General features: G+C 44.4%; 2 protein-coding genes across 7 annotated transcripts in view; one reads left to right on the top strand and one right to left on the bottom strand.

Annotated features, from left to right (window-relative positions):
• Positions 1-2186, top strand: part of ZXDC (ZXD family zinc finger C) — a 36330-nt gene extending 34144 nt beyond the window's left edge. For all 3 annotated transcript variants that reach the window (XM_073231163.1, XM_017669911.3, XM_073231162.1), the window contains one exon: positions 670-2186. In XM_073231163.1, the coding sequence (XP_073087264.1) occupies positions 670-744 (75 nt within the window). In that variant the 3' untranslated portion in view covers positions 745-2186. The remainder of the gene's footprint in view (positions 1-669) is intronic.
• Positions 2187-2421: 235 nt separating this feature from the next.
• The window catches only part of CFAP100 (cilia and flagella associated protein 100), a 56968-nt gene continuing 34432 nt past the window's right edge, over positions 2422-24957 (bottom strand). For 3 of the 4 annotated variants that reach the window (XM_073231164.1, XM_037023705.2, XM_037023704.2), the window contains 4 exons: positions 5853-5988; positions 4608-4813; positions 3639-3732; positions 2422-2690 (listed from right to left, as the gene is read on the bottom strand). In XM_073231164.1, the coding sequence (XP_073087265.1) occupies positions 2571-2690; positions 3639-3732; positions 4608-4813; positions 5853-5988 (556 nt within the window). In that variant the 3' untranslated portion in view covers positions 2422-2570. The other variant, XM_073231166.1, reaches the window with a different exon arrangement.

Raw genomic sequence — 24957 nt, forward strand, 5'->3', positions numbered from 1 at the left:
TAAAAAATATATATGTATTTAAAAAAATCTATACAATAGTAATTTTAGTTTTCTTGTATTCAAATTGGGCCATTCAACATTTTCCTTAAGGTCCAATATAAATACTGAATGAGGCACTGGCATGAGGGTGTGGGTGGAGGCAGCTGGAGGCAAGTGGATGGGGGAGCAGTTTGGGAGCATATATGCAGAAAACCTCATAAGTGTGTACTCCATTCCCACTCACAAGATCGTTCCTAATGAAATCCAGTATTACACAAGTAATTGGCCAAAAGGTGTTTGTTCATCAAAGCTGCGAATCTAATGACGTGGGGAGGTTTCTTCTGGCAGGAGGAGGAGGGTCAGGTCAGTGACAGAGGCCGTGGGGCAGGCATCCTGGTCAGCCATTGGTGCAGACGGGCACCTAGTAACTGGGGAGATGCTTCCCACCTTCCAAGTGGGGAAAAAGGGCTACAGGTTAAATAAGGACAAGCTTGCAGAAAATGTACAACACAGTATTTAGTTCATTTTCCTTAATCTTGTTTATATTAACATTTTTGTCTTCAGAAACACATGTAAAATAAGGGGAAAGCAAGTGTTTGATGGAGACAAGTGGGAAGCACTTCCTCCTGGTGGGAGGGTGGTGCTGGTGGCCAGTGGTCCTGCCCCCTCACTTCTCTGCTTGGCTTGCAGGAGGTGCCACCTGCAGCTGGAGAGGCTGCGGGGCCTGAGGACACATGCTGCGCAGGGAGCAGTGACAGCCTGTGAGACCTGCAGTGAAGGGGCGCTGGAGGCGTTGCCTCCAGCCTGTGTGTCTCCTAACTCTGTTATGTGCTCTTACAGGCCTAGGGGACCCCACTTGATTTCCGTTCAGAAGGCCAGCCTAGTTCTTTAGAGACTTGGGCACCTTTCTAAAAAATGTGTTTTCTTTACATTTTATCAGGACCTAGTTTGGGCTGTACTGTTTGAACCCGCCTGTGTGAGCAGGGCTTCTGGGGGGCAAGGACGGCCATCAGAGAAAGCAGTGGCCTTCCTGGGCTTGGCCACATGCTGGCCAGCCTGGTCCCATTCAGTCTGAGCCATGGAACATGCGCTGCATTTTACAAAGTAGACGTGTAGGAAATGGGGTGGAGTGCAGGTCCCCTTGGGGCTCTCAGCTCCCATAACTTCACATTTGGCCTGAGATTTAGAAAGCCCGTTTTCTGTCCTAAAGCTGCCAGGCCCTTCCCCGGCCCCTTGAGGTCATTTGTAATTGGGTTGATTTTTGTCACACTGTAGGGCAGAAGTGGTCCTTACAAGACAGCGAAGGCAAATTGTAATCTGTGTCCTGGGGGCCAGACGGGCAGGGTGTAGGAGGACGATGGTGAGGGTGCCAAGGGAGGCAGGTTGGCACCCCCAGATTTAGAGCTGCATTTGGGGATGGTAGAGTTAAAACTTTAAAGATCATTTTTCCAAATTCTGTAATTGGGTATTAATGTTTAATAGAACTTGACAACAGTTTGCAAAGTAAGGTTCTGAGCACTCTAAATGACATGTGGGACTGTAATAGTGGCGTGTCTATGTTTTCTGTTGAGGTTGAAGATGTGTATTTTTCCAGCACAGGGTCTGTCATGCAGGAGATGACTTGATGACCTGGTACATACTTACTTTTGAATTAGTGGACTGGTCACAGGGTTACTCAGAAATGCTTTTCTCTTTTTCTTTTTTTTTCCTCTCATGCCTTTGGAAGTGTATATTTGTTTACTTAGATACTGTTGTGGCTCTCAGATTTGGAATCATCCAAACTCTGCCTGTGTGGATTTCTTTATGGCTTGGGAATGACCCCAGCATTTGATGGTGACCCCTGTCTTTGTCCTGCTCAGAGGTGCTGTCTGCCAGGATGCTTCCCCATTCAGACAGACTCTGGACCCATTTACAAATAGCTCCTATCCTCATGGTCTGTGCTGTGCCACAGACTGAAGCACCTGGGTCATCCAGGACACCCCACCCTCGACAGGGCGCCGAGCCTGTCTGAGAGGGTGGCCTGCTGGCCACACCACACTGTCCTGCTGATGGGAGGGGCGTCTGGGCCATGGGAATGTTGTCTCAGGAGATGTGCCCCCCAGTGACTGTCCTCCATGAAGTGATTGGTACTGGAAGGTACTGAGCTTTCCTGCTGGCAATGGGCCCAACTCTTAGTGCAAATGAATAAAAGTTTTTGTACAGTTGCACACTAATGACAGTGCGTGGCTTAACTCAAGTTCCTGTGTGTACATTGTTGCAGCCACATCCTTATGTCGGTGGGAATGACCCTTCACCTGTCCAGGCTTTCTCACTTGCCTTTGCCTGGGGTCCAGCCCTGCCCGCACCGCAGCGTGGACGGGGTTCTGGGTCAGAGTCCATCCGAGGAGCCCCAGTGGGGCTTAGGGTTCATGATGAAGGGGTTGCTGGCATTGGAAGTGGAGTCTTCCTCCTTAAACAGGCTTCAAGACAGCAAGTGGGCATTGAGTTTATTTCCCATGAGTGAGGAAATGTACAGCAGGCGACCCCGTGGGCACACAGGCAGCCAGCCCACCCCTCCCTGGGTCTGCCTCTGGCTGCCGCCCAGCAGCCCGCTAGGTGAAGAAGAACAGCTGCTCCTCCTTGTCCTTGTCCTTGTCCAGCAGCCTGCACTCAGGCTGCTCCTTGGGTTTCACAGCGGGGGGCCGGGAGCGGCCCACCAGTCTCCTGCCTCTCTGCAGGGGAAGCGGGCTGAGTAGTGAGCCTGCGCTCATGGCCTCACTGCGCCGGGGCACTGCCTAACAGAATGGCAGGTACCTGCCCCGTGCATACCAGGAGGCGTGTGAGCCGGGGCTGGGCTCTGTGGACCGTCCCGGTCTCTCTGCTCACACCTGCTCAGCTAGCAGGCCCAGGCCAGAGCCGCTCTGAGCTGACTCAGCAGTGAGTCTGGCACTGACAAAGCCTGTCCCTCGGGCACCATCCCCCTGGCTGTGTCAGGGTGGGGGGCCTGGACACAGATTGGGAAACACTGAGCTAAATGGAGGGAGCACACCTCTTTTGTTCTGGTGGTTGTGGGGGAGGCCCTGCAGAATCCACCATTCCCCATGTGACTGGAAAGTAAGGGTCAGTCCCAGGGAAAGCCCATCAGCCTTGTTTGTCGGGCTGTGTTTAGGCTTGGGCCTGCTTTGCAGATCTTGCCTCCTGTTGCCAGGGCCAGAAGGCGAGTGGCTGCTCCAGCTCATTCACTGTGGCTGTCAGGGGGCCCTAGTGACAAGTGGTAAGCTGGCCTGAAGTCTGGCTGGAGTCAAGATGGTGCATTGGGACCCTGTGGGGGCAGAGCTGTTCGTACCAGCTCTCCAAGCTGAGAGCTGGCGCCTGGGCATGGCTGGGACAGTACTGCTGGGCCACTCACTGACCAGGTGTGTATGCATGAGGGCTGACAGCCCCAGGGGAAGACTCCAGGACTCAGGTCCCAGGGGGTCCGCAGGGGCGGCGGGCTGGGGAATGGCAGACCCCAGTGTGCATTGGCCTTGCTCTGACGGCCCTTTCTCCCCCAAGAACCTTCGCGGTAGTGTCGGCAAATGTGAGCCAGGGTCACATGCAAGCCCTCAGCCCCTCCCAGCCTTGCAGGGCCTGGCCGAGGGACCCTTCCCCGGCAGTGAGTCGAGCACTGCCCTGCCCACCTTCTTCCTGATCTCGGCCTGGGCCCGGGCTCGGGCCCGCTGCAGACGCTCCTCCTGCAGCTGCTTCTGCAGCAGGACCTTCTCCTCCCGCAGCCTGGGTGGCAGGGATAGCAAGAGACGGTGAAGTGCTGGAGGGTTGGGGTCAGGGAGGTGCCCTAGAGCTCCTTCCCACATAGCCCCTGTCAGGCCATGGCCTCCTCTTCGGAGAAAACCCCACTCCTCCCCCGCCTCCCCTGCCAGGTCAGGGCTTGGCCTCTGCTTCTGCTCCTTGGGGTCCTAGCTTGGGGGTCCTGTGGGAGACTGTGTAAGGGGCATCAGCTCGTGCCCCCAGGAGGCACAAGTTCCTAGTTCCCCTCCCTGGTCACTGATCCACCTGTCCATGGCTCCCCCATTGTCACTCTTGAAGGCCCAGCACCTAGTCCCCTTCTGTCTGTACTTGGGGCATCAAACCTCTGCCCAGTGGCCGCTCCCAGCCGAGCCAGGACACAGGGAGGGTCCTGTCCTTGTGGGAGGCAGGGGGCTGTTTGCACGGCTGTGACTCAGGACTCTGCCCCAGAGTGACCGGCCCAGGCAGCCCACAGGCCTCTGCACTTCTCATGCCCCACGGGGTCTGTGGGGAGCTTGCAGGCCCCCTCAGAGGGCAGGCCGTGGCCCTGGGTCCAGTGTTCTGACTGCTGGCTCTGCCTGCCTGCCCTCCCCCACCTGCCACTAAACCCCGGGCTTCCCTCAGCTGCTCCCTGAGGCTCTGCCTTCTTTTCCCCAAGCCCTCACGATCCAGTCCAGACAGGAAATGGCTATTGCTGTCCCTTGTCCTTGGGTGATGTCCTGTCTACACCGTCCCTGTGGCTTCTAGGCTCCCTGACTCCACAGCATCCCCCACTCCAGAAGAGGGGCCACCCTCATAGCCCCCCAGGCCCCGGCTCCCTGGTTCTGGGGTGTGGGGGGTGTCCCCCCCCTCGGGGCCCTCACCTCGTGCGCCGCTCCTTCTCCTTGGCCCTCTCGGCCTGCTCCACCTTGTTCTGGGGAATGTGCTCCAGGTCCTCGAGCAGCTCGTCCAGCTGCTGCTCGATGACAGTCAGCATCTGCACGGTGTCCAGGCTGGACTCCTGCTGGTTGCTGATGCAGTGGCGGTACACGTCCAGCACCTTGCAGTGCAGGCTCTCCAGCAGCTTGTCCTGCGAGTGGACAGCCTCCGGCGGGGTCGAGCAGGGCTCTGCCCGCCCCCACCCACGGCCACCAGGCCCAGGGCCCTTACTGCCACACAGCTGACCTCCCAGAGCCCACCCAGCGCATGCTGGGTGCTCAGGAAGCATGGGGCAAGCAGAGCCGGGACACCTGGACTTCCCCATGGCAGCACTGCCTGACCCCGGGACCCTCCTGTGTTTAGCTGAGTCCTGGTTCCCAGCCCCGAAAGGCTCAGCATGCCTTCCACAGCACAGTCCCCTCCTCCAGGGAGCCCTCCTGTTCTGCCTTTGCAGTGACCCCAGCTGTCCACAGGACCACGTCCTACAGTCTGCTTTCTGTGTGGCCCTGAGCAAATGAACTCCCCTCTCAGCCTCTTCTGACATTCAGACAACAGTTAACACCCCTGGCTGCACAAGTGGGTGTGAGGATTAAACAAGCAGCCAGCAAAAGGCTCAGGCCAGGTGGGCACAGCTGTGCCCAGCGAGGCCTGGCAGACGCTGATGCACTGGCCTGCACATGGCAGCATCCTGTGTCCCTGGCCTGGTGCCTGGCACACAGTTGCTGCTCCACAGGGATTCGAATGAGTCAGGGAGCTGGGTGCACGCCCATGGTCCCGGGGGTGCTGTGAGGGTGTGGGAGGTGGGGGTCCACTGCCCAGAGCACCCCTGGCTTGCTGTCCCCTCAGGGTATTCTCCCCCTCCCAGCCTGGCTTGGTTAGGGGCTCTCTCTCTCAGCAGGGTCACCTTCCAGACAAGTTGTGTGTGTTAAGAAGGAGACATATTTGTTGAATGAGAGAATGAAAGGAGGAGGTGTGTTAGCTAAGTGGACATGCGGTATAAATACACGGGGTGGCTCCATCTGGAGGCCTTGGTCAGGGCTGCAGAGCGGGGAAGGTGGGAAGGGGTCCCAGGCAGCCCTGAGCATGGCCCTGCCTCAGGCCTGGCTTTCCTGCTGTCCGAGCTGTGGGCCCTGGGCCTCCTGCAGGTGCCCATGCATGGAAACCCTGGTGCCCCGCACTCACTGGCCTACCTCATGAGCACCCTTGTACTCGCCAAAATGGAACACCCGGGCTTTCAGCTCCAGCTCGGCGGCCGTCTCCTCCTCCTTGGTGATGGACTGCAGCAGCACGGCGATCCAGTGCTTCAGCTCGTTGACCTCCTTGTCCCTGGATGGGGGACGGGCAGGGCCCCCCTCAGCGCAGCCCTGGGCACTTCACCTCTCTGAGCCTGGCCGCCACTTCCTGAGGGCTAAGGGACCATGACTGCCAAGTGCCCTCATGCCCAGGTTCAAAGGTGCTGGTGAGGTGCCGGGGGAAACTTCAGGTCTTTAACAAGCAACACTAAAAACCCCAGCCTTCTTGAGGTCTAATTCACATACCATACAGTAATTATAAAATGTACAAGGAAGTTTTTAGTACATTCACAAAGATGCACAACATCACCACGATCTAATTTGGGAACATTTTCAATACCCAGCAAGAAACCTGGGACCTATTAGTGGCTGCCCCCGCCTCTCCCTTGATGACTTCGTGTCTCTCTCCTGGACAATCATAAACACAGTCATACAGCATGTGGCCTTCGTGTTGGGCTCTTTCAGCATAATGCTTTCAGGGTCCACCCACGTGTGGCATGTGTCAGAGCTGCATTCCTGTCTGTGACCATGTGACAGTCCATCGTGAGGACGGACTACACTGGATGTATGCATCCATTTGGGGACATTTGGGTGGTTCCACCTTCTGGCTCTAGGGAATCTTGTTGCTTGAAGCATTTACAGACAGGTTTTTGTAAAAATGTGTTTTCATTCTTTTGGGTTTATCTTTAGGATTAGAATTGTAACAATCAACTTTGAAATGGCATCATTTAAAAGGTAATTGTAAATAAAAAAAAGATCTCATATTCATGGATGACACTGACCCCTCTATGTTGGGGTTTCCCGAGCAGAATGCCCCATGTTAAGGGCTGGCATGCCCTCCCGTGCAGGCAGCTGCACTCAAGTCTGGGTCCAGGTGACCATGTGGACAAGTGGCCCCAGCTCCAGCAGTGCCTGGGAGGCCTAGGTTGCCCCCTCTGGCCGCCCCCACGGTGATCTGGTGCTCTCCCCATTCTTGAACTTAAGCAAAGCACTATGGACTGCTGTTCTTTTGCGCACTGGGGTTTCCATTGCCTGTCACATGGACCACCACAGGGAGGCAGCCCACAGCCCCCACAGGCTGCACCCCTCTGGCTGTCTGGCCCCCTGTCCTGGGCTGATGCTCAGAGGCCAGTATCCAGAGAGACCACACACACTCCAAACCCACCTGGGCCCTGGTGGGGCTCATGCAAGCTGCCCGGGACAAGAGGAAACACTCTCAGGCCTGGCTTCCTTCTGACTCTGAGCACCCACTCTAGATGCGCCAGCTGTAACCTGTGTTCTCAGTACATCCTTCACGTTCATTGGCTCACCTGGTAAGTGCGACCTCGCAGCTGGCTCTGCTGCTTTGCCTTCTTGTGAACGGACTAGGCAGGAGAGGCAGGGTTTTGTTTTGTTTTACTTGAGCGAGTTGGGATAAAAAGATACCCTTTCCCCTACTAGTTCTCTTAAATGTAAAATTATTGGGTCACTATCTCTCCTCAACTAGACCACACTGCCAATTTCCAGAACACAGAGGCACGAAGGACATGCTGCTCCGTGTAGTTTGCCCTGCTCCTCAGAAATGCAGAGTCTAGGCTGCGCCCAGGATCTGCCCAGAGTTTAGCAAGATCCCGGGGGATGCTAATGCACACAATCCAAGGAGCACTTTGCTGCTGAGAAAGTGATCTGGTTTCTCCAACAAGGGGTCTGCAGCGGGACCAGATAGAGAGACACCCTATAGATTGGAAGCGACTTAAAGACAAAGCCAATTGCCGAGTGTGATCTTAGTTGGATCCTAATTTAAACTTAACATTTTCAAAGTCGACTGTTTATGGATTATGGATACTCAATATGAGCGATTAGGGTTTTTTTTAGATGTGATGATGGTATTGTGGTTATATTAAAAAGCCCTCCTCTGGACTGCAATATTTACAGGTGAAATGATACAGTGCTTGGAATTTGCTTCAGGATGTTCTGGGAGATGCGGAAGTGGGTGGGGTCTAGGTAAAAGGAGACTCGCTAGGAGCTGATCAGTGTTGAAACCGGTGATGGGATCCTGGGGACTCATAATGCTATTCCGTCCACCTTTTTATGTGTTTATATGTTTGAAATTTTCTTAGCACTGTTGGGCTGAATTGGAGAAGTTATTAAAAAAATTTTAAAAGATAACAAGAAAGAGGGCCAGGGGACATAAGCACCTCGGAACACAGAAACAGAAAATTTGTTAGAAACAGCAAGTGCCACCAAGTGTGAATACAGATTGTTCAGATGACCAGGCATTGAGAGTTGCCATATTCTTACAGAAATAGCAGCAAAAGTAATAAAAATGAAATACTTTTAAACAGGAAGATGGCCGAGTAGGAAGCACCAGGACTCTGGCTCCTAGCAGGGTAACAACTGCACTAGCAGGATCTGTCTGATGGAATCACCTGGAACTCTGGAATCTCTTGAGGGGTTGCACCTTCCAGGGGAAGGCTTGGCATCAAACTGCTTAATTTCGGTCAGTTTCAGCTCCCAGCCATGTGGCAGGCAGCTGGGCGAGGCCCTGGGAACAGTTGCACATAGCCTGGAGGAACTAGGGTATCTGGTTCTCCAAATCCTGGGGAATCTGTGCTCTGATCACTGATTGGTGCTTCCATCACAGAGGTGCACAGAGGTGGCAGCCATTGTGGCACTTCCCTCCTTGTTGCAAGCCCCTCCTCCTCTGGCTGAAGTGACTGCCAAAGGACTTAAAGGGCCAATGCTCCTTTTCACCTCCAGTTTTCTTGTTCCCCTTTGAGAGTCAGTTGTTAAAGACCAAGGACATTGAAAAACAACAGCATATACAGGGAAAATTAGAAAGTGATCATGCATGCCCAGGGAACCTTAAGTTTATACCTCAGGCTGATTCTAAGCACAGACAGTCCACAACATTCAAATAAACAGAAACAATTAAAGAATGCACAGAAAACCTGGGGATAGGGAGAGAATCTGATCTGCAGACTTACTACATTATTAGATTTAAATGTTCAGTGTTTAACAAATAAATTGCAAGTCATACAAAGAAACAAGAAAGTATGGCCCATTCAGAGGGAAGAAAACAGAAACTGTCATTAAAAAAACCTAACGGGAGGTATACTATAAAACTGTTAAAATAACTGTCCTAAAAAGATGCTCAGAAAATTGAAACAAAATCACGTTCAAAAAGATATATGCGCCCCTGTATACTGCAGCATTATTTACAATAGCCAAGATATGGAAGTACTGAAGTGTCCATCAATAGGTGAATAGATAAAGATGGGGTATATATATACACGATGGAATATTACTCAGCCATAAAAAGGACTGAAATCTTGCCACTTGTAATAAGGTGGTTGTACCTAGAGGTTATTATGCTAAGTGAAATAAGCCAGAGAAAGACAAATGCCATATGATTTCACTTACACGTGGAATCTAAAAAAAAAAAACATGAACAAACATGAAAAACAAACTAGAAATAGAGTAAATACAGAGAACAAACTCGTGGTTACCATGGGGAAGAGGTTGGGGAATGGGCAAAACAGGTGAAGGGAGTAAAGAGGTACAAACTTCAAATTACAAAAGAACTCATGGGGAGGAAAAGTGCAGCATAGAGAACATAGTCAATAATTCTATAGTATCTTTGGTAGCAGAAGGTAACTATACTTATCCTAAGCATTTCATAATGTGTATAATTGTTGAAGCACTACATTGTACACCTTTATGTATATCAGCTATACCTCAATTAGGAAAAAAAGAACTAAAGTAAGATGTGGAGAAAGTCAAGAGACTGATGTGTGAACAAAATGGAAATATCAATGAGATAGAAAACCTCAAAACAAAAATATTCTGAAGCTAAAAATTTCAATAACTGAAATGAAAAATTCACTAGAGGTATTCAATGGCAGATTTGAAGAAGGAGAAGAAAGAATCAGTGATCTTGAAGATAGGACAATGGGAATTACTGAATATGAGGAACAGAAAGAAAAAGATTGAAGAAAAGCAAACAGCCTAGGGAATTGTAACTCCAGGGAGAGGAAATCCCAGGGCAAAATACCTCTAAAACCGGAATCAGTCAAAGGGAGAAATAAAGTTTAAAACCTGTTTACTGCTTACAAACTGCAGTCCGGGATCATCTCTTTCCTGCTAGGGCAGAAACAAGCAAAAGAACTACCCCTAACCTCTCAGGATCAGATAAGCCCTTGGTCAGCTAGGTAATTACCCATTGATATGGAGATGAACTATTCTCTCCATCCCTGAGGAATGCCTGTTGATATATGCAGAGCACTAAATCCAGGTGAGACATTTTGGAAATATTACAGTTTTACCCAGGAATCCATGGGACACAAAAAGAGGACCAATATACACATTGTGTGAGTCTCAGAAGGAGAGGAGAGAAAGAAAGGGGCAGAGAGAGTATTTGAAGAAATAGTGGCCAAAAACTTCCCAAACTGGATGAAAGATGTGAATATAAACATCTAAGAAGCTCAAGGATCTCCAGATAAAAGGAAATCAGACAAGACACATTATTATCAAAATCTCACAGGATAATCAAAAGTCAAAGCCAATGAATCTTGAAAACAGCAAGAAAAGCAAATCACCACATACAAAGATCCTCAATAATATGATCAGATTTCTCATTAGAAATTTTGGAGGCCAGAAGACATTAGGTTGATATATTCAAAATGCTTAAAGGAAAAATCTGTCAACAAAGAATTCTGTATCTAGAAAAAGAAGTTAAGACATTCCTAAATAAACAAAAGCTGAGAGAGTTTGTGATCACTAGACCTGCCCTGCAAGATATGCTTGGGGTAGTCCTGCAAGGAGAAATGGAAGGACACTAGACAGTATCTTGAAGTGTATGGAGAAATAAAGATCTCAATAAATAAATACATAGGCAATTATAAAAGCTAGTATAAGTGTAACACTGGTTTGTGACAGTACTTTTTTTCTATATGACTTAAGAGAATAAATTTAAAGAAAAAAGTTATAGCAATACTAGCATTTACATTAATAACTTTTTGGTTACTAATTCCAATTCTCCTTTTCTCATAGTTTAAGAGACTAATGCATTTAAAAGAATTATTAGTTTATGTTTTGGGGCACCCCAAAAGGGGTGAGAGGGAACTGTAAAGGAGCAGGGTTTTCATATGCTAAGATCTAGATGGTGTAGATTGGTGGTATAGATGGTAAGGTGGTATAGATTCAAATTTGAATGTTATAACTTTAACATGTTAATGTACTCCCCATGGTAATCACAAAGAAAATAGCTATAGAATATCCACAAAAGCAAGAAAATAATTTAAATATTTCATTACCAAAAAATTAACTAAACCCCAAAGAAGATAGTAGTGAAGGAAATGAGGAACAAAAAACCCCACAAACAAACTGTAGGCCCCATAGAAAACAAATAGCACAATGACAGAAGTCTCTCCTTATCAGTAATTACTTCAAATGTAAATGGGTTCAACTTTACAACCAGAAGATACCTGCAGAATGGATAAACATATGATCCAATGATATGTTGTCCACAACAGACTTACTTGAGACCCAAAGACAAAACAGGTTGAAAGTGAAAGGGTGGAAAAAGATACTCCATGTGAGAAGCAACCAAAAAGAGAACAAGGGATCAATGGTAATATCAGAGAGACTTTAAATCAGGAAGGTTACTAGAGACTAAGAAGGACATTACATATTAATAAAATGTTCAGTATGGCAAGAAGATGTAACAATTATAAACATTTACACATGTAATTACAGATGATAAAAATTTATGAAGCAAAAACTGACAGAATGGAAGGGAGAGATAGTTATATGGTAACAGTTGGAGTTATCAAAACACCCCTTGCAATAATGGATAGAACAACTAGACAGAAGACAAAGAAATAGAGGACTTAAACATAAAAAATACACCAACTGGCTGTAACATGCATACACAGAATACCCACCAACAGCCGTATATACATCCTCTCAAGTGCACATGGGACATTTTCCAGGATAGAACCACAATTTAGTCACAAATTAAGTCTCATAGAATTAATATACAAAAATCTTTTGTATAAAGTTATAAATTATTAACAAAAGTAAGACTGGAAAACTTCACAAAATTTTGAAAATTAACACACTTTTAAATAACCCATAGATCAGAGAAGAAATCACAAGGGAAATTAGAAAAAAAAAAAACCATACCAAAACTTACGGGACCCAACAAAAGTGCTAAGTGGGAAATGTATAGTTACAAATGTATGTAATTACATTTAAAAATCAAGAGAGTTCTCAAATCAAAGACCTAAATTTACAACTTAAGGAACTTTAAAAAAAGTAGAATAAACTGAACCCAAGTCTAGCAGAAGGAAGGAGATAATAAAGATGAGAGGAGAAAAGCAAAATATAAAATAGATAAACAGTTTGTTCTTTGGAAAGTTCAACAAAATTGACAAGCCTTTAGCTTAGATGGATTAAGAAAAAAAACTCCAATTACTAACCAACAAAGAAAGTGGGAACATGACTACTGATTCTACAGAGAAAAAAAAAAAAGGATTATATGAGAGTACTATGAACAGTTACCCACCCCAAAATTGAATAACCTAGATGAAAGTGACAATTTCCTAGAAACACAAAATCTACCAAAACTAAATCATGTAAAAACAGAAAATATGTATAGACCTGTAACTAGTGAGGGGACTGTAATAGCAATCCTTCTCAAACTTTTCCAAAAAAACTGAAGAGGAGGAAACACCTCTTAACTCAATCTATGAGACCAGCATAATCATGGGATATCAAAGCCAGTCAAACACACTATACAAAATATACAAAAAAATCAACAAAATATTAACATGCAGAATTCATCATCATATTAAGCAAAATTCACATATTAAAAGCATTATACAGCATGACCAAGTGGGACTTATTTCTGGAACGCCAGGATAGTTCGACATACAAAAATTGGTTAAGGTAGTACATCGCATTGAAGAGAAAGAAACACAGGATCATCTCAATTGATGCAGAAAAAGGATTGGACCGAATTCAACCCTCCTTTATGATGAAACACTCAACATAATAGGCATAGAGGGAAACTGCCTCCACATAATAAAAGTCACATATGAAAAAACCACAGAAAACATACTCAGTGATGAAAGACTAAAATCTTTTCCTTTAAGATCAGTAATGTAGTAAAGATTCCCACTTTCACCACTACTATTCAACACTACTGTACTGGAAGGTTTAGCCAAAAGAATTAGTAAGATAAAGAAATAAAAGGCATCCAAACTGGAAAAGAGGAAGTAAAATTATCTCTGTTTGCAGATGATATGATCTTATATTTAGAAAACCCTCAGGACTCCACAATGAAGCTGCTATGTCTAATAAATTCAGCAAAGTAGCAGGATACAAAGTCAACAAAGTACTTCTGTTCACAACAAAGAATCTGAAAAGGGAAACACAAAATAATGCCATTTACAATAGCATCAAAAAGAAGAAAATAGTTAGGAATTAACCAAGAAGGTGAAAGACTTGTACAGCAAAAACTACAAAGCACTGCTGGGATTAAAGAAGACACAAAGAAATGGAAACACATCCCATGTTCATGGATGAGGAGACAGTATTATGAAGATGTTAGTATCACCAGAGTGACTTACAGATTCAAGGCAATCCCTGTCAAAATTCCAGTGACTTTTTTTCAGAACAGAAAAACTCCTCCAAAATTCACATGGAATCTCAGCAGACCCAGAATAGCCAAAACAATCTTGAATAAAACAAAACTGGAGGACTCACTCTTCCTGGTTTCAAATCTTACTACAAAGCTACAGTAGCCAAAACAGTGTGATACTGGCATGGCAGACATATGTACTGATGGATAGAACAGAGAGCCTTGGATGTATGGTTAAATGATTTCTCAAGGGTACAAGACTTTTCACTGGGGAAAGGACAGTCTTTTCAACAAATTATGCTGGGAAAACTGGATTAGCTACCTTTCCTTACACCAAATATAAAAATTAGCTCAAAATGGATCAAGGACCTACATATAAGACCTAAGACAACAAAGCATTTAGAAGAAAACAGTGAAAATTTACATGGCACTGGTGTTGACAGTGGTTTCTTGGATATGACATCAAAGGCATAGGAACATAAGAAAAAAATACAAATTGGACTTCATGAATATGACAAAAATCATGCATGAAAAGACACTATCTGCAGATTATAAAGAGACAGCCCAACAAATGGGAGAAAAGAGAAAATATTTGCAAATCATGTATCTGTTAGGGTATCAGTATCTAGAATACATAGAGGGCTCTTAACATTCAACAATAACAACAGCAAAAACCGACTCAAAAATAGGCAAAGGGAGATGGATTAAAGATGGCGCCATGAGAGGAGAGACAGAGGCTTCCTCCTAAAAATGGATACAATTAGAAAATATAGTTGGCACAACTAATTCTGAGAGAGCAACAGGAGAGAGGATGGCGTCAGACTGCACACACCTGGAGAAAAGAGCAGACCTCACCAAACGGGATAACATACCAGAGCTGTGGCTCCGTGGGACCTGAGCCCTTCCCCAACCCCAGCTCACAAGCGGGAGGGAGAGAAATGGAGCAGGGAGGGAGTGGAAGGCTTGGGACTGCTAAATGCCTAGCTCTGGAGATCTGCGCTGGGAGCACAAACCTACATTTCATGGTGCTTTCATGAGACTTGCATGACTACCGGGTTGGAAAGTTAATACAGGCAGAGTTCCTGGGGAGACTGGGATTCCGGCCACTTGTGGAAAGCAGGGATCCATATCCAGCTGCTCTGGGACAAAAATTTATACCTGTGTGCCCGGCCCACTGGCTCAGGCAGTGGAGACAGGCACAGCAGCCGGGAGGCGGGGAACAGCTCTTTCCTACCCCCTGTACTGATCCCCTGTGACCCCTGACATTGCTTCAGGGGCTGAGCAGCTCCAGAATAGAGCTTCTGAACACTTGAGGGCGCCATATGCAAACATGAAATGCCAAAGGAACCTTGTCCAGAGTAAAATTATTAATACAAATCCAGAGACAGATTTAAATGATATGGACCTCGTGACTCTTCCTGAAAGAGAGTTCAAAATAAAAATCATCAGCATTCTAATGGAGGTACAGAAAGACATCCAAGAACTCAGGAATGAATTCAGATCAGAGATCCAATCGTTGAAGAGCACGATGGAGGGTATTAAAAGCAGGCTGGATACAGTGGAGGAGATAATAAATGAAATAGAGACTAGAGAAGAGGAATACAAAGAAGCTGAGGCACAGAGAGAAAAAGGGATCCCTAAGAATTAAAGAATATTGAGAGAACTGTGTGACCAATCCAAGCGGAACAATATTCACATTATAGGGATACTGGAAGAAGAAGGAGAGAGAGAAAGGGATAGAAAGTGTCTTTGAGGAGGTAGTTGCTGAAAACTTCCCCAATCTAGGGAAGGAGATAGTCTTGCAGGCCATGGAGATCCACAGATCTCCCAACACAAGGGACCCAAGGAAGACAACACCAAGACACATAGTAATTAAAATGGGAAAGATCAAGGATAAGGACAGACTGTTAAAAGCAGCCAGAAACAGAAATAAGATCACAAACAAAGGAAAGCCCATCAGGCTAACATCAGACTTCTCAGCAGAAACCTTACAGGCCAGAAGGGAGTGGCATGATGTATTTAATGCCATGAAGCAGAAGGGCCTGGAACCAAGATTACTTTATCTGGCAAGATTATCATTTAAATTTGAAGGAGGGATTAAACAATTTCCAGATAAGCAAAAGCTGAGAGAATTTACCTCCCACAAACCATCTCTATTTTTGGAGGGGCTGCTATAGATGGAAGTGTTCCTAAGGTTGAATAGCTGTCACCAGAGGTAATAAAACCACAGTAAAAAAAAGTAAAACAGCTAATTATGAAGCAAATGCAAAATTAAATTAACTATCCCCAAAGTTAATCAAGGGATAGACAAAAAGTACAGAATTTGATACCTAATATATAAAGAATGGAGGAGGAAGAAAAAGGAGAAATAGAAAAGAACCTTTAGATTGTGTTTGTAACAGCATACTAATGAGTTAAGTTAGACTCTTAGATAGTGAGGAAAGTAACCTGGAACCTTTGGTAACCACGAATCCAAAGCCTGCAATGGCAATAAGTACATACCTATCTAATCACCCTAAATATAAATGGACTGAATGCACCAATCAAAAGACATAGAGTCACTGAATGGATAAAAAAACAAGACCCATCTATATGCTGCTTACAAGAGACTCACCTCAAACCCAAAGACATACACAGACTAAAAGTCAATGGATGGAAAAAGATATTTCATGCAAACAATAGGGAGAAAAAAGCAGGTGTTACAGTACTAGTATCAGACAAAATAGACTTCAAAACAAAGAAAGTAACAAGAGATAAAGAAAGACATTATGTAATGATAAAGGGCCCAGTCCAACAAGAGGATATAACCATTCTAAATATATATGCACCCAACACAGGAGCACCAGCATATGTGAAACAAATACTAACAAAACTAAAGGAGGAAATAAACTGTAGTGCATTCATTTTAGGAGACTTCAACACACCATTCACTCCAAAGGACAGATCCACCAGACAGAAAATAAGTAAGGACACAGAGGCACTGAACAACACAGTAGAGCAGATGGACCTAATAGACATCTATAGAACTCTACACCCAAAAGCAACAGGATACACATTCTTCTCAAGTGCACATGGAACATTCTCCAGAATAGACCACATACTAGGCCACAAAAAGAGCCTCAGTAAATTCAAAAAGATTGAAATTCTGCCAACCAACTTTTCAGACCACAAAGGTATAAAATTAGAAATAAATTGTACAAAGAAAGCAAAAAGGTTCACAAACACATGGAGGCTTAACAACACGCTCCTAAATAGTCAATGGATCAATAACCAAATTAAAATGGAGATCCAGCAATATATGGAAATAAATGACAACAACAACACAAAGCCCCAACTTCTGTGGGATGCAGCGAAAGCACTCTTAAGAGGAAAGTATATAACAATCCAGGCATATTTAAAGAAGGAAGAAAACACACAAATGAATAATCTAACGTCACAACTATCAAAATTGGAAAAAGAAGAACAAATGAGGCCTAAAGTCAGCAGAAGGAGGGACATAATAAAGATCAGAGAAGAAATAAATAAAACTGAGAAGAATAAAACAATAGAAAAAAATCAGTGAAACCAAGAGTTGGTTCTTTCGGAAAATAAACAAAATAATAAGCCCCTAGCCAGACTTATTAAGAGAAAAAGAGAATCAACACACATCAACAGAATCAGAAATGAGAAAGGAAACATCACGACAGACCCCACAGAAATACAAAGAATTATTAGAGACTACTATGAAAACCTATATGCTAAGAAGCTGGAAAACCTAGAAGAAATGGACAACTTCGTAGAAAAATACAACCTTCCAAGACCTACCAAGGAAGAAACACAAAATCTAAACAAACCAATTACCAGCAAAGAAATTGAAGCAGTAATCAAAAAACTACCCAAGAAAAAGAACCCCAGGCCAGATGGATTTACCTCGGAATTTTATCAGACATACAGAGAAGATATAATACCCATTCTCCTTAAAGTTTTCCAAAAAATCGAAGAGGTGGGAATACTCCCAAACTCATTCTATGAAGCCAACATCACCCTAATACCAAAACCAGGCAAAGACCCCACCAAAAAAGAAAATTACAGACCAATATCCCTGATGAACATAGATGCAAAAATACTCAACAAAATATTAGCAAATCGAATTCAAAAATACATCAAAAGGATTGTACACCATGACCAAGTGGGATTCATCCCAGGGATGCAAGGATGGTACAACATTCAAAAATCCATCAACATCATCCACCACATCAACAAAAGGAAGGACAAAAACCACATGATCATCTCCATAGATGCTGAAAAAGCATTCAACAAAATTCAACATCCATTCATGATAAAAACTCTCAACAAAATGGGTATAGAGGGCAGGTACCTCAACATAATAAAGGCCATATATGATAAACCCACAGCCAACATCATACTGAACAGTGAAAAGCTGAAAGCTTTTCCTCTGAGATTGGGAACAAGACAGGGATGCCCACTCTCCCCACTGTTATTTAACATAGTACTGGAGGTCCTAGCCATGGCAATTAGACAAAACAAAGAAATACAAGGAATCCAGATTGGTAAAGAAGAAGTTAAACTGTCACTATTTGCAGGTGACATGATATTGTACATAAAAAACCCTAAAGACTCCACTCCAAAACTACTAGAACTGATATTGGAATACAGCAAAGTTGCAGGATACAAAATTAACACACAGAAATCTGTAGCTTTCCTATACACTAACAATGAACCAATGGAAAGAGAAATCAGGAAAATAATTCCATTCACAATTGCATCAAAAAGAATAAAATACCTAGGAATAAACCTAACCAAGGAAGTGAAAGACCTATACCCCAAAAACTACAAGACACTCTTAAGAGAAGTTAAAGAGGACACTAACAAATGGAAACTCATCCCATGCTCTTGGCTAGGAAGAATTAATATCGTCAAAATGACCATCCTGCCCAAAGCAATATACAGATTTGATACAAGCCCTATCAAATTACCAACAACATTCTTCAACGAACTAGAAGAAATAGTTCAAAAATTCCTTTGGAAACACCAAAGACCCCGAATAGCCAAAGCAATCCTGAGAAGGAAGAATAAAGTTGGCGGGGGGGATCCTAACTTCAAGCTGTACTACAAAGCCACAGTGATCAAGACAGTTTGGTACTGGCACAAGAACAGAGCCACAGACCAGTGGAACAGAATAGAGACCCCAGATATTAACCCAAACATATATGGTCAATTAATATATGATAAAGGAGTCATGGACATACAATGGGGAAATGACAGTCTCTTCAACAGATGGTGCTGGCAAAACTGGACAGCTACATGTAAGAGAATGAAACTGGATCACTGTCTAACCCCATACACAAAAGTAAATTCAAAATGGATCAAAGACCTGAATGTAAGTCATGAAACCAAAATTCTCTTGGACATAAACATGAGCAACTTCTTCATGACCATATCTCCCTGGGCAAGGGAAACAAAAGCAAAAATGAACAAGTGGAACTATATCAAGCTGAAAAGCTTCTGTACAGCAAAGGACACCATCAACAGAACAAAAAGGTACCCTACAGTATGGGAGAATATATTCATAAATGACACATCTGATAAAGGGTTGACATCCAAAATATATAAAGAGCTCACACACCTCAACAAACAAAAAGCAAATAATCCAATTAAAAAATGGGCAGCGGAGCTGAACAGGCAATTCTCCAAAGAAGAAATTCAGCTGGCCAAAAGACACATGAAAAGATGCTCCACATCGCTTGTCATCAGAGAAATGCAAGTTAAAACCACAATGAGATATCATCTCACACCAGTAAGGATGGCTACCATCCAAAAGACAAACAACAAATGTTGGCGAGGTTGTGGAGAAAGGGGAACCCTCCTACACTGCTGGTGGGAATGTAAATTAGTTCAACCATTGTGGAAAGCAGTATGGAGGTTCCTCAAAATGCTCAAAATAGAAATACAATTTGACTCAGGAATTCCACTTCTAGGAATTTACCCTAAGAGTGCAGCAGCCCAGTTTGAAAAAGATAGATGCACCCCTATGTTTATAGCAGCACTATTTACAATAACCAAGAAATGGAGGCAACCTAGGTGTCCATCAATAGATGAATGGATAAAGAAGATGTAGTACATTTATACAATGGAATATTATTCAGCCATAAGAAAACAAATCCTACCATTTGCAACAACATGGATGGAGCTAGAGGGTATTATGCTCAGTGAAATAAGCCAGGTGGAGAAAGAGAAGTACCAAATGATTTCACTCATCTGTGGAGTATAAGAACAAAGAAAAACTGAAGGAACAAAACAGCAGCAGACTCACAGAACCCAAGAATGGACTAATGGTTACCAAAGGGAAAGGGACTGAGCAGGAGGGGTGGGAAGGGAGGGATAAGGGCGGGAAAAAGAAAGGGGGCCTTACGATTAGCATGTATAATGTGGGGGGGGCAAGGGGAGGGCTGTGCCACACAGAGAAGACAAGTATTGAGTCTACAGCATCTTACTACACTGATGGACAGTGACTGTAATGGGGTTTGGGGGGGGCTTGGTGAAGGGGGGAGTCTAGTAACCATAATGTTCTTCATGTAATTGTAGATTAATGATAATAAAATGAAAAAAAAATGGGCAAAGGACCTGAGCAGACATTTCTGCAGAGAAGATATGTGAATGGACAATAAGCACATGAGAGTAGGGAAATCAAATAAAAACTACGATGAGATACCACCTCATACCCATTAGGATGGCTACGATCAAAAAACCAGCAAACAAGTGTTGGGGAAGATGTGGAGATACCGGAACTCTTGTGCCCTGTTGGTGGGAATGTGAAATGATGCAACCATCATGGAAAAACAATATAGCAGTTCCTCAAAAAGTTAAAAATAGAATTACCATATGTTTCAGCAGTTCCACTTCTGGGTATATACCCAAAGGAATTAAAAGCAGAGTCTTGAAGAAATATTTGTACACTATGTCATAGCAGCTAATTTCATAATAGCTAAAACATGGAAGCAACCCATATCCATTGCTGGATGAATGGATAAGCAAAATGCAGTGCATACATACAATGGAATCTTATTCAGCCTTAAAAGGCAGTTCTGGCACATGCTACACGGATGAACCTTGAGGACATTATAGTCAGTGAAGTAAGCCAGTCCCATAAGGACACATACTGTGTGATTCCACTTTCTTGAGGTCCTAGAGCCATCACATTCATAGGACAGAAAGTAGAATGGTGGGTGCCAGGGGCTGATGGGGTGGTGGGGGAAAGTTAGTTTTTAATAGGTCTAGGGCTTCAGTTTACAAGATGTAAAGAGTTTTGGGGATGGAGGTGATGGCTGCACAACGGTGTGAATACTTAGTACCACTGATCTGCACACCCGAAAATGATTAAGATGGTAAATTTTGCTAAGTAGATTTTACCACCCTAAGAAAGGGAATAAACTGAAAGAGAGACCCTCTTCATTCCACAACCCCAAGCTCAGTGCTCTCGGGACCCAGCATGTAGGGTCGGGGAGGAAGTGGGTGGGTGCACTTAGTTCTGAGCCTTTACAGGGAGCTGGTGGTTTGTCGCCCTTGTGTGCTTGAGTATCTGGCCTTTTCTCCTCCCTCTTCATCCCAGGGGGCTGTGTCCAGTGGGTGCCTCTTCCCCTGCGCTCGGCCCAGCCTTGTACAGTTAGTTCTCCCCACCATTGAGTTGGCTTTTGCGTCCCCTCCTGTTTGTCCATCGTCCTCTGCTGGAATTCCTCCCATGTGCCACCTGCATACGCTTGCCCTGGACTCCGGGCTTCGCTCCTGCCATGTCACCGCCTGTCCTCTTCCTCCGAGTTCTGGGAGCTGGCCCCAGCGTAGCATCGCTCCCTCTGCTGTGCTGATTGCCAGTCACATCTGGTCCTCACTGTGGTCATGGCCTTAACCCGTGTGGGTTTCCTGTGCCCAGATGGGTCTCTCCAGTGGCAGGTGTACAGCCTCATGGGGAAGGAATTAAGATGTTTCTTCTAATTCTTGCAGTTTCTACATTTACTTGGATTGTCAATCACATTCCCTTAATGAATGTATTTTCTTTCTCATGCTTCCAGTGACATTTTACTGCTTGCTTGTCTTTAGAACAGGAAGTCAGTGCTAGTCCAGCACCTGGGACTTATAATGAGTTGGGACGTTTTAATTGAGTGTCGGGACGAAACCTGGGCTGGATATGTAGGTAGCTTTCCCTGAGCTGTGGCATCTTATTTCCGTTGGAGGGGCAGCCGTGGGTTGCAGGTGCCTAACATAGCTGACACAGGTCTCCCTCAGCCAGAGGTGGGCGCCAGCAAGCACTTCTGGTTGTGGCACCTCATGTGTGGCTGGCTCTGTATGGTGGCCCCAACTGCCCCAAGACTGGTCCTTACCTACCCCTCTGGCTCTTTGCAGTGATGGGCTGTCTGGGTTTCTGCTGGATTCCTCCTCTCATTTTCTAATTTGCTGGTTGGGCTGGTCCTTCCAGAAGGAAGGTTTGCATGCCTTCCAGGAAGGCATTCAGGCTTCATTTCTCTGCTCTGTTCCCTTGTGGCAGAATCCAGGAGGGGTCAGACATCCATCCTCAACTTTCACCTCACCTGACCACTTCTGCTTGTCTTCTCCCTGGTCCTCTCTTCCCCCACGCTCTGGCTGCTGGGAACACAGAACTAACTGGTGCTTAGACTCTGAAGCTGCCCCAGCTTGCCCAGGGTCCTCAGAGGTCCTGGTCCAGGCTCCCACTGGCCCTCCCTGGAGAGATGGGGCCTGGGTGTCACAATCAGACTGCAGCAAGGTGGGCAGAGAACAGGACAGGACCTGTATAGTAATAGTAAGCCACCATTTGGGGTAATTTGTTATGCAGCAATAGAAAATGGAGCTGGTTCGCGCATTGCAAATTAGTAATGTAGTGGGCATTTTCTGGTGCCTGACTTCTCCCCTCAGCATGATGTTTGTGAGGTTTACTCATGGTGTTATCTGCATGCAGTTTGTTCCTTTTATGGCTGAGTAGATCTCCATGGTATGCAATGGCCCCCTATCGTAATCCCATGAATCTATGACGATATTCCAGCTGACCTTGAGATGGGGACATTGTGTAATCACTAGGGTCCTTATAAATGGAAGAGGGAGGCAGAAAGAGACAGTAAAGAATGCCATGTGAGAAAGACTCAACTGGCACTGCTTGTTTCAAAATGGAAAGGGTCCAAGTAGCACTTAGAAGCTGGAAAAGATGAGATGAGGCTTCTTCCAACCTCCAGAAAGTAAAGCAGCTCTGCTGATACCTTGATTTTTAGCCCAGTAAGATCCACTTCAGAATTCTGGCCTCCAGAACTGCAAGAGCATAAATGTGTTTTGTTTTAGGCTATCCCTTTGCAGTAGTTGGTTAGAGCAGCAATAGACATTTAATGCACATGGTATAGATACAGCACATTGTGTTTACCCGCACACCTGCTGACGGATATGTCAATTTCCAGTTCTTGTCTAGTATGAATTATTTTTCTATGAACATTGCTGGGATTTTTTGTTGCACTATCTCTAACACAGCCATTCTTTCTTCCAGTGTTAGAACAGACCACTCACTTATCATTGTATTTTTTAGTAGACTTCATTTTTAAAAACAATTTTATAATCTCTGTACCTTCCACTCATAGCAAAATTGAGTGGAAGGTACAGAGATTTCCCAGATATCCTCTGTCCCCACCAACCTCCCTTATTACTGACATCCTGCACCAGAGCGGTCCATTTGTTACAAATGCTGAGCCCATGCTGACACATCATCAAAACCCAAAGTCCATAGTTTTACTTGAGGGCTTTCTTGGTGGTGTGCATGTGATGGGTTTGGACAAATGTACAATGATGCATACTGTTACAGTATCATACAGAGTATTTTTACTACCCTAAATATTCTTTGTGCTCCATCTCTTCATCCCTCCTTCCCCTTAACTCCTGTGAACTACTGGTCCTTTTATTGTCTCCATAGTTGCACCTTCTCCAGAACGCCTTACAGTTGGAATTATACAGTTTGTAGCCTTTTCAGATTGGTTTCTTTCACTTAGTAATGTGATATGCATTTAAGCTTCCTCTGTCTTTTCATGGCTTGGTAGTTTTGGATAGTATTTTTTAGTGCTGAATAGTATTCCTTTATCTAGATGGACTAAAGTTTGTTTATACATTCATCCACTGAAAGACATCTTGATTGCTTCCAAGTTTTGTTAATTATAAATAAAGCTGTTATAAACATCCATGTGCAGATTTTTGAGTGGATGTAATTTTTTACTATTTGGGTAATACCAAGGGATGTGATTGCTGGATCATTTTGTAAGAGCATGTTTAGCTTTGTAAGAAACTGCCAAACTGTCTTCCAAAGTGGCTGTGCCATTTTGCATTCCTGCCAACAATGAGTGAGCATTCCTGTTGCTCCACATCCTCATCAGCATTTGGTGGTGTCAGTCTTTTGGATTTTGGCCATTCTACTAGGTGTAGGTAATCTTATCTCATTGTAATTCCTTAATGACATCTGATGAACATCTCACATGCCAGGTTTTCCATCTGTACATGTTCTTTGATGAGGTGTCTGTTTAGGTCTTTGGCCCACTTTTAAATGAGACTGTTCATTTTTCTTATTGTTAAATTTTAGCAGTTCTTTATATTTCAGATAACAGTCCTTTATCAGGTATATATTTTGCAAATATTTTTTCCCAGCCTGTGGTTTGTTTCCTCATTCTCTTGACACTGCCTTTCATAAGGCAGAATTTTTAAATTTTAATGAAGTCGATCTTTTCAATTATTTCTTTCACAGATTGTAACTTTGGTATTATATCTAAAAAGTCATCACCAGACACAAGACCATCTAGATTTTCCTCTAAGTTTTCTTTTAGGAGTTTTATAGTTTTGCATTTTACCTTTAGGTTTGCGATCCATTTTGAGTTTGTTTTTGTGAAGGGTGTAAGGTCATCTCTATATTCTTTCCTTTTTTTTTTTTTTTTTTTTTGTATGTGGAAGTCCAGCATTTATTGAAAAGAATATCTTTGCTTCTGTGAGTTTGTTCAAAGGTCAATTGGCTGTGTTTGTGTGGTCTATTTCTGAGCTCTTGACTCTGTTCCATTGATCTACTTGTCTATTCTTTTGCCAATACCACACATCTTGATTACTGTAGCTTTATAATAAGGCTTAAGTTGGCTAGTGTCAGTCCTCCAATTTTGCTCTTCCCCTTCAGTATTGTGTTAGCTGTTCTGGGTCTTTCACCTCTCTGTATAAACTGCAGAATAAGTTTGTCAATATACACAAAACAATTTGCTGGAATTCTGACTGGGATTGAATTGAATCGATCAAGTTGGGAAGAACTGCTATCTTGACAATATTGAGTCTTACTACCCATAAATATGGAATGTATCTGTT

Source organism: Manis javanica, chromosome 3, assembly GCF_040802235.1.
Source record: "Manis javanica isolate MJ-LG chromosome 3, MJ_LKY, whole genome shotgun sequence".
NCBI classification, from domain to species: Eukaryota; Metazoa; Chordata; class Mammalia; order Pholidota; family Manidae; genus Manis; species Manis javanica.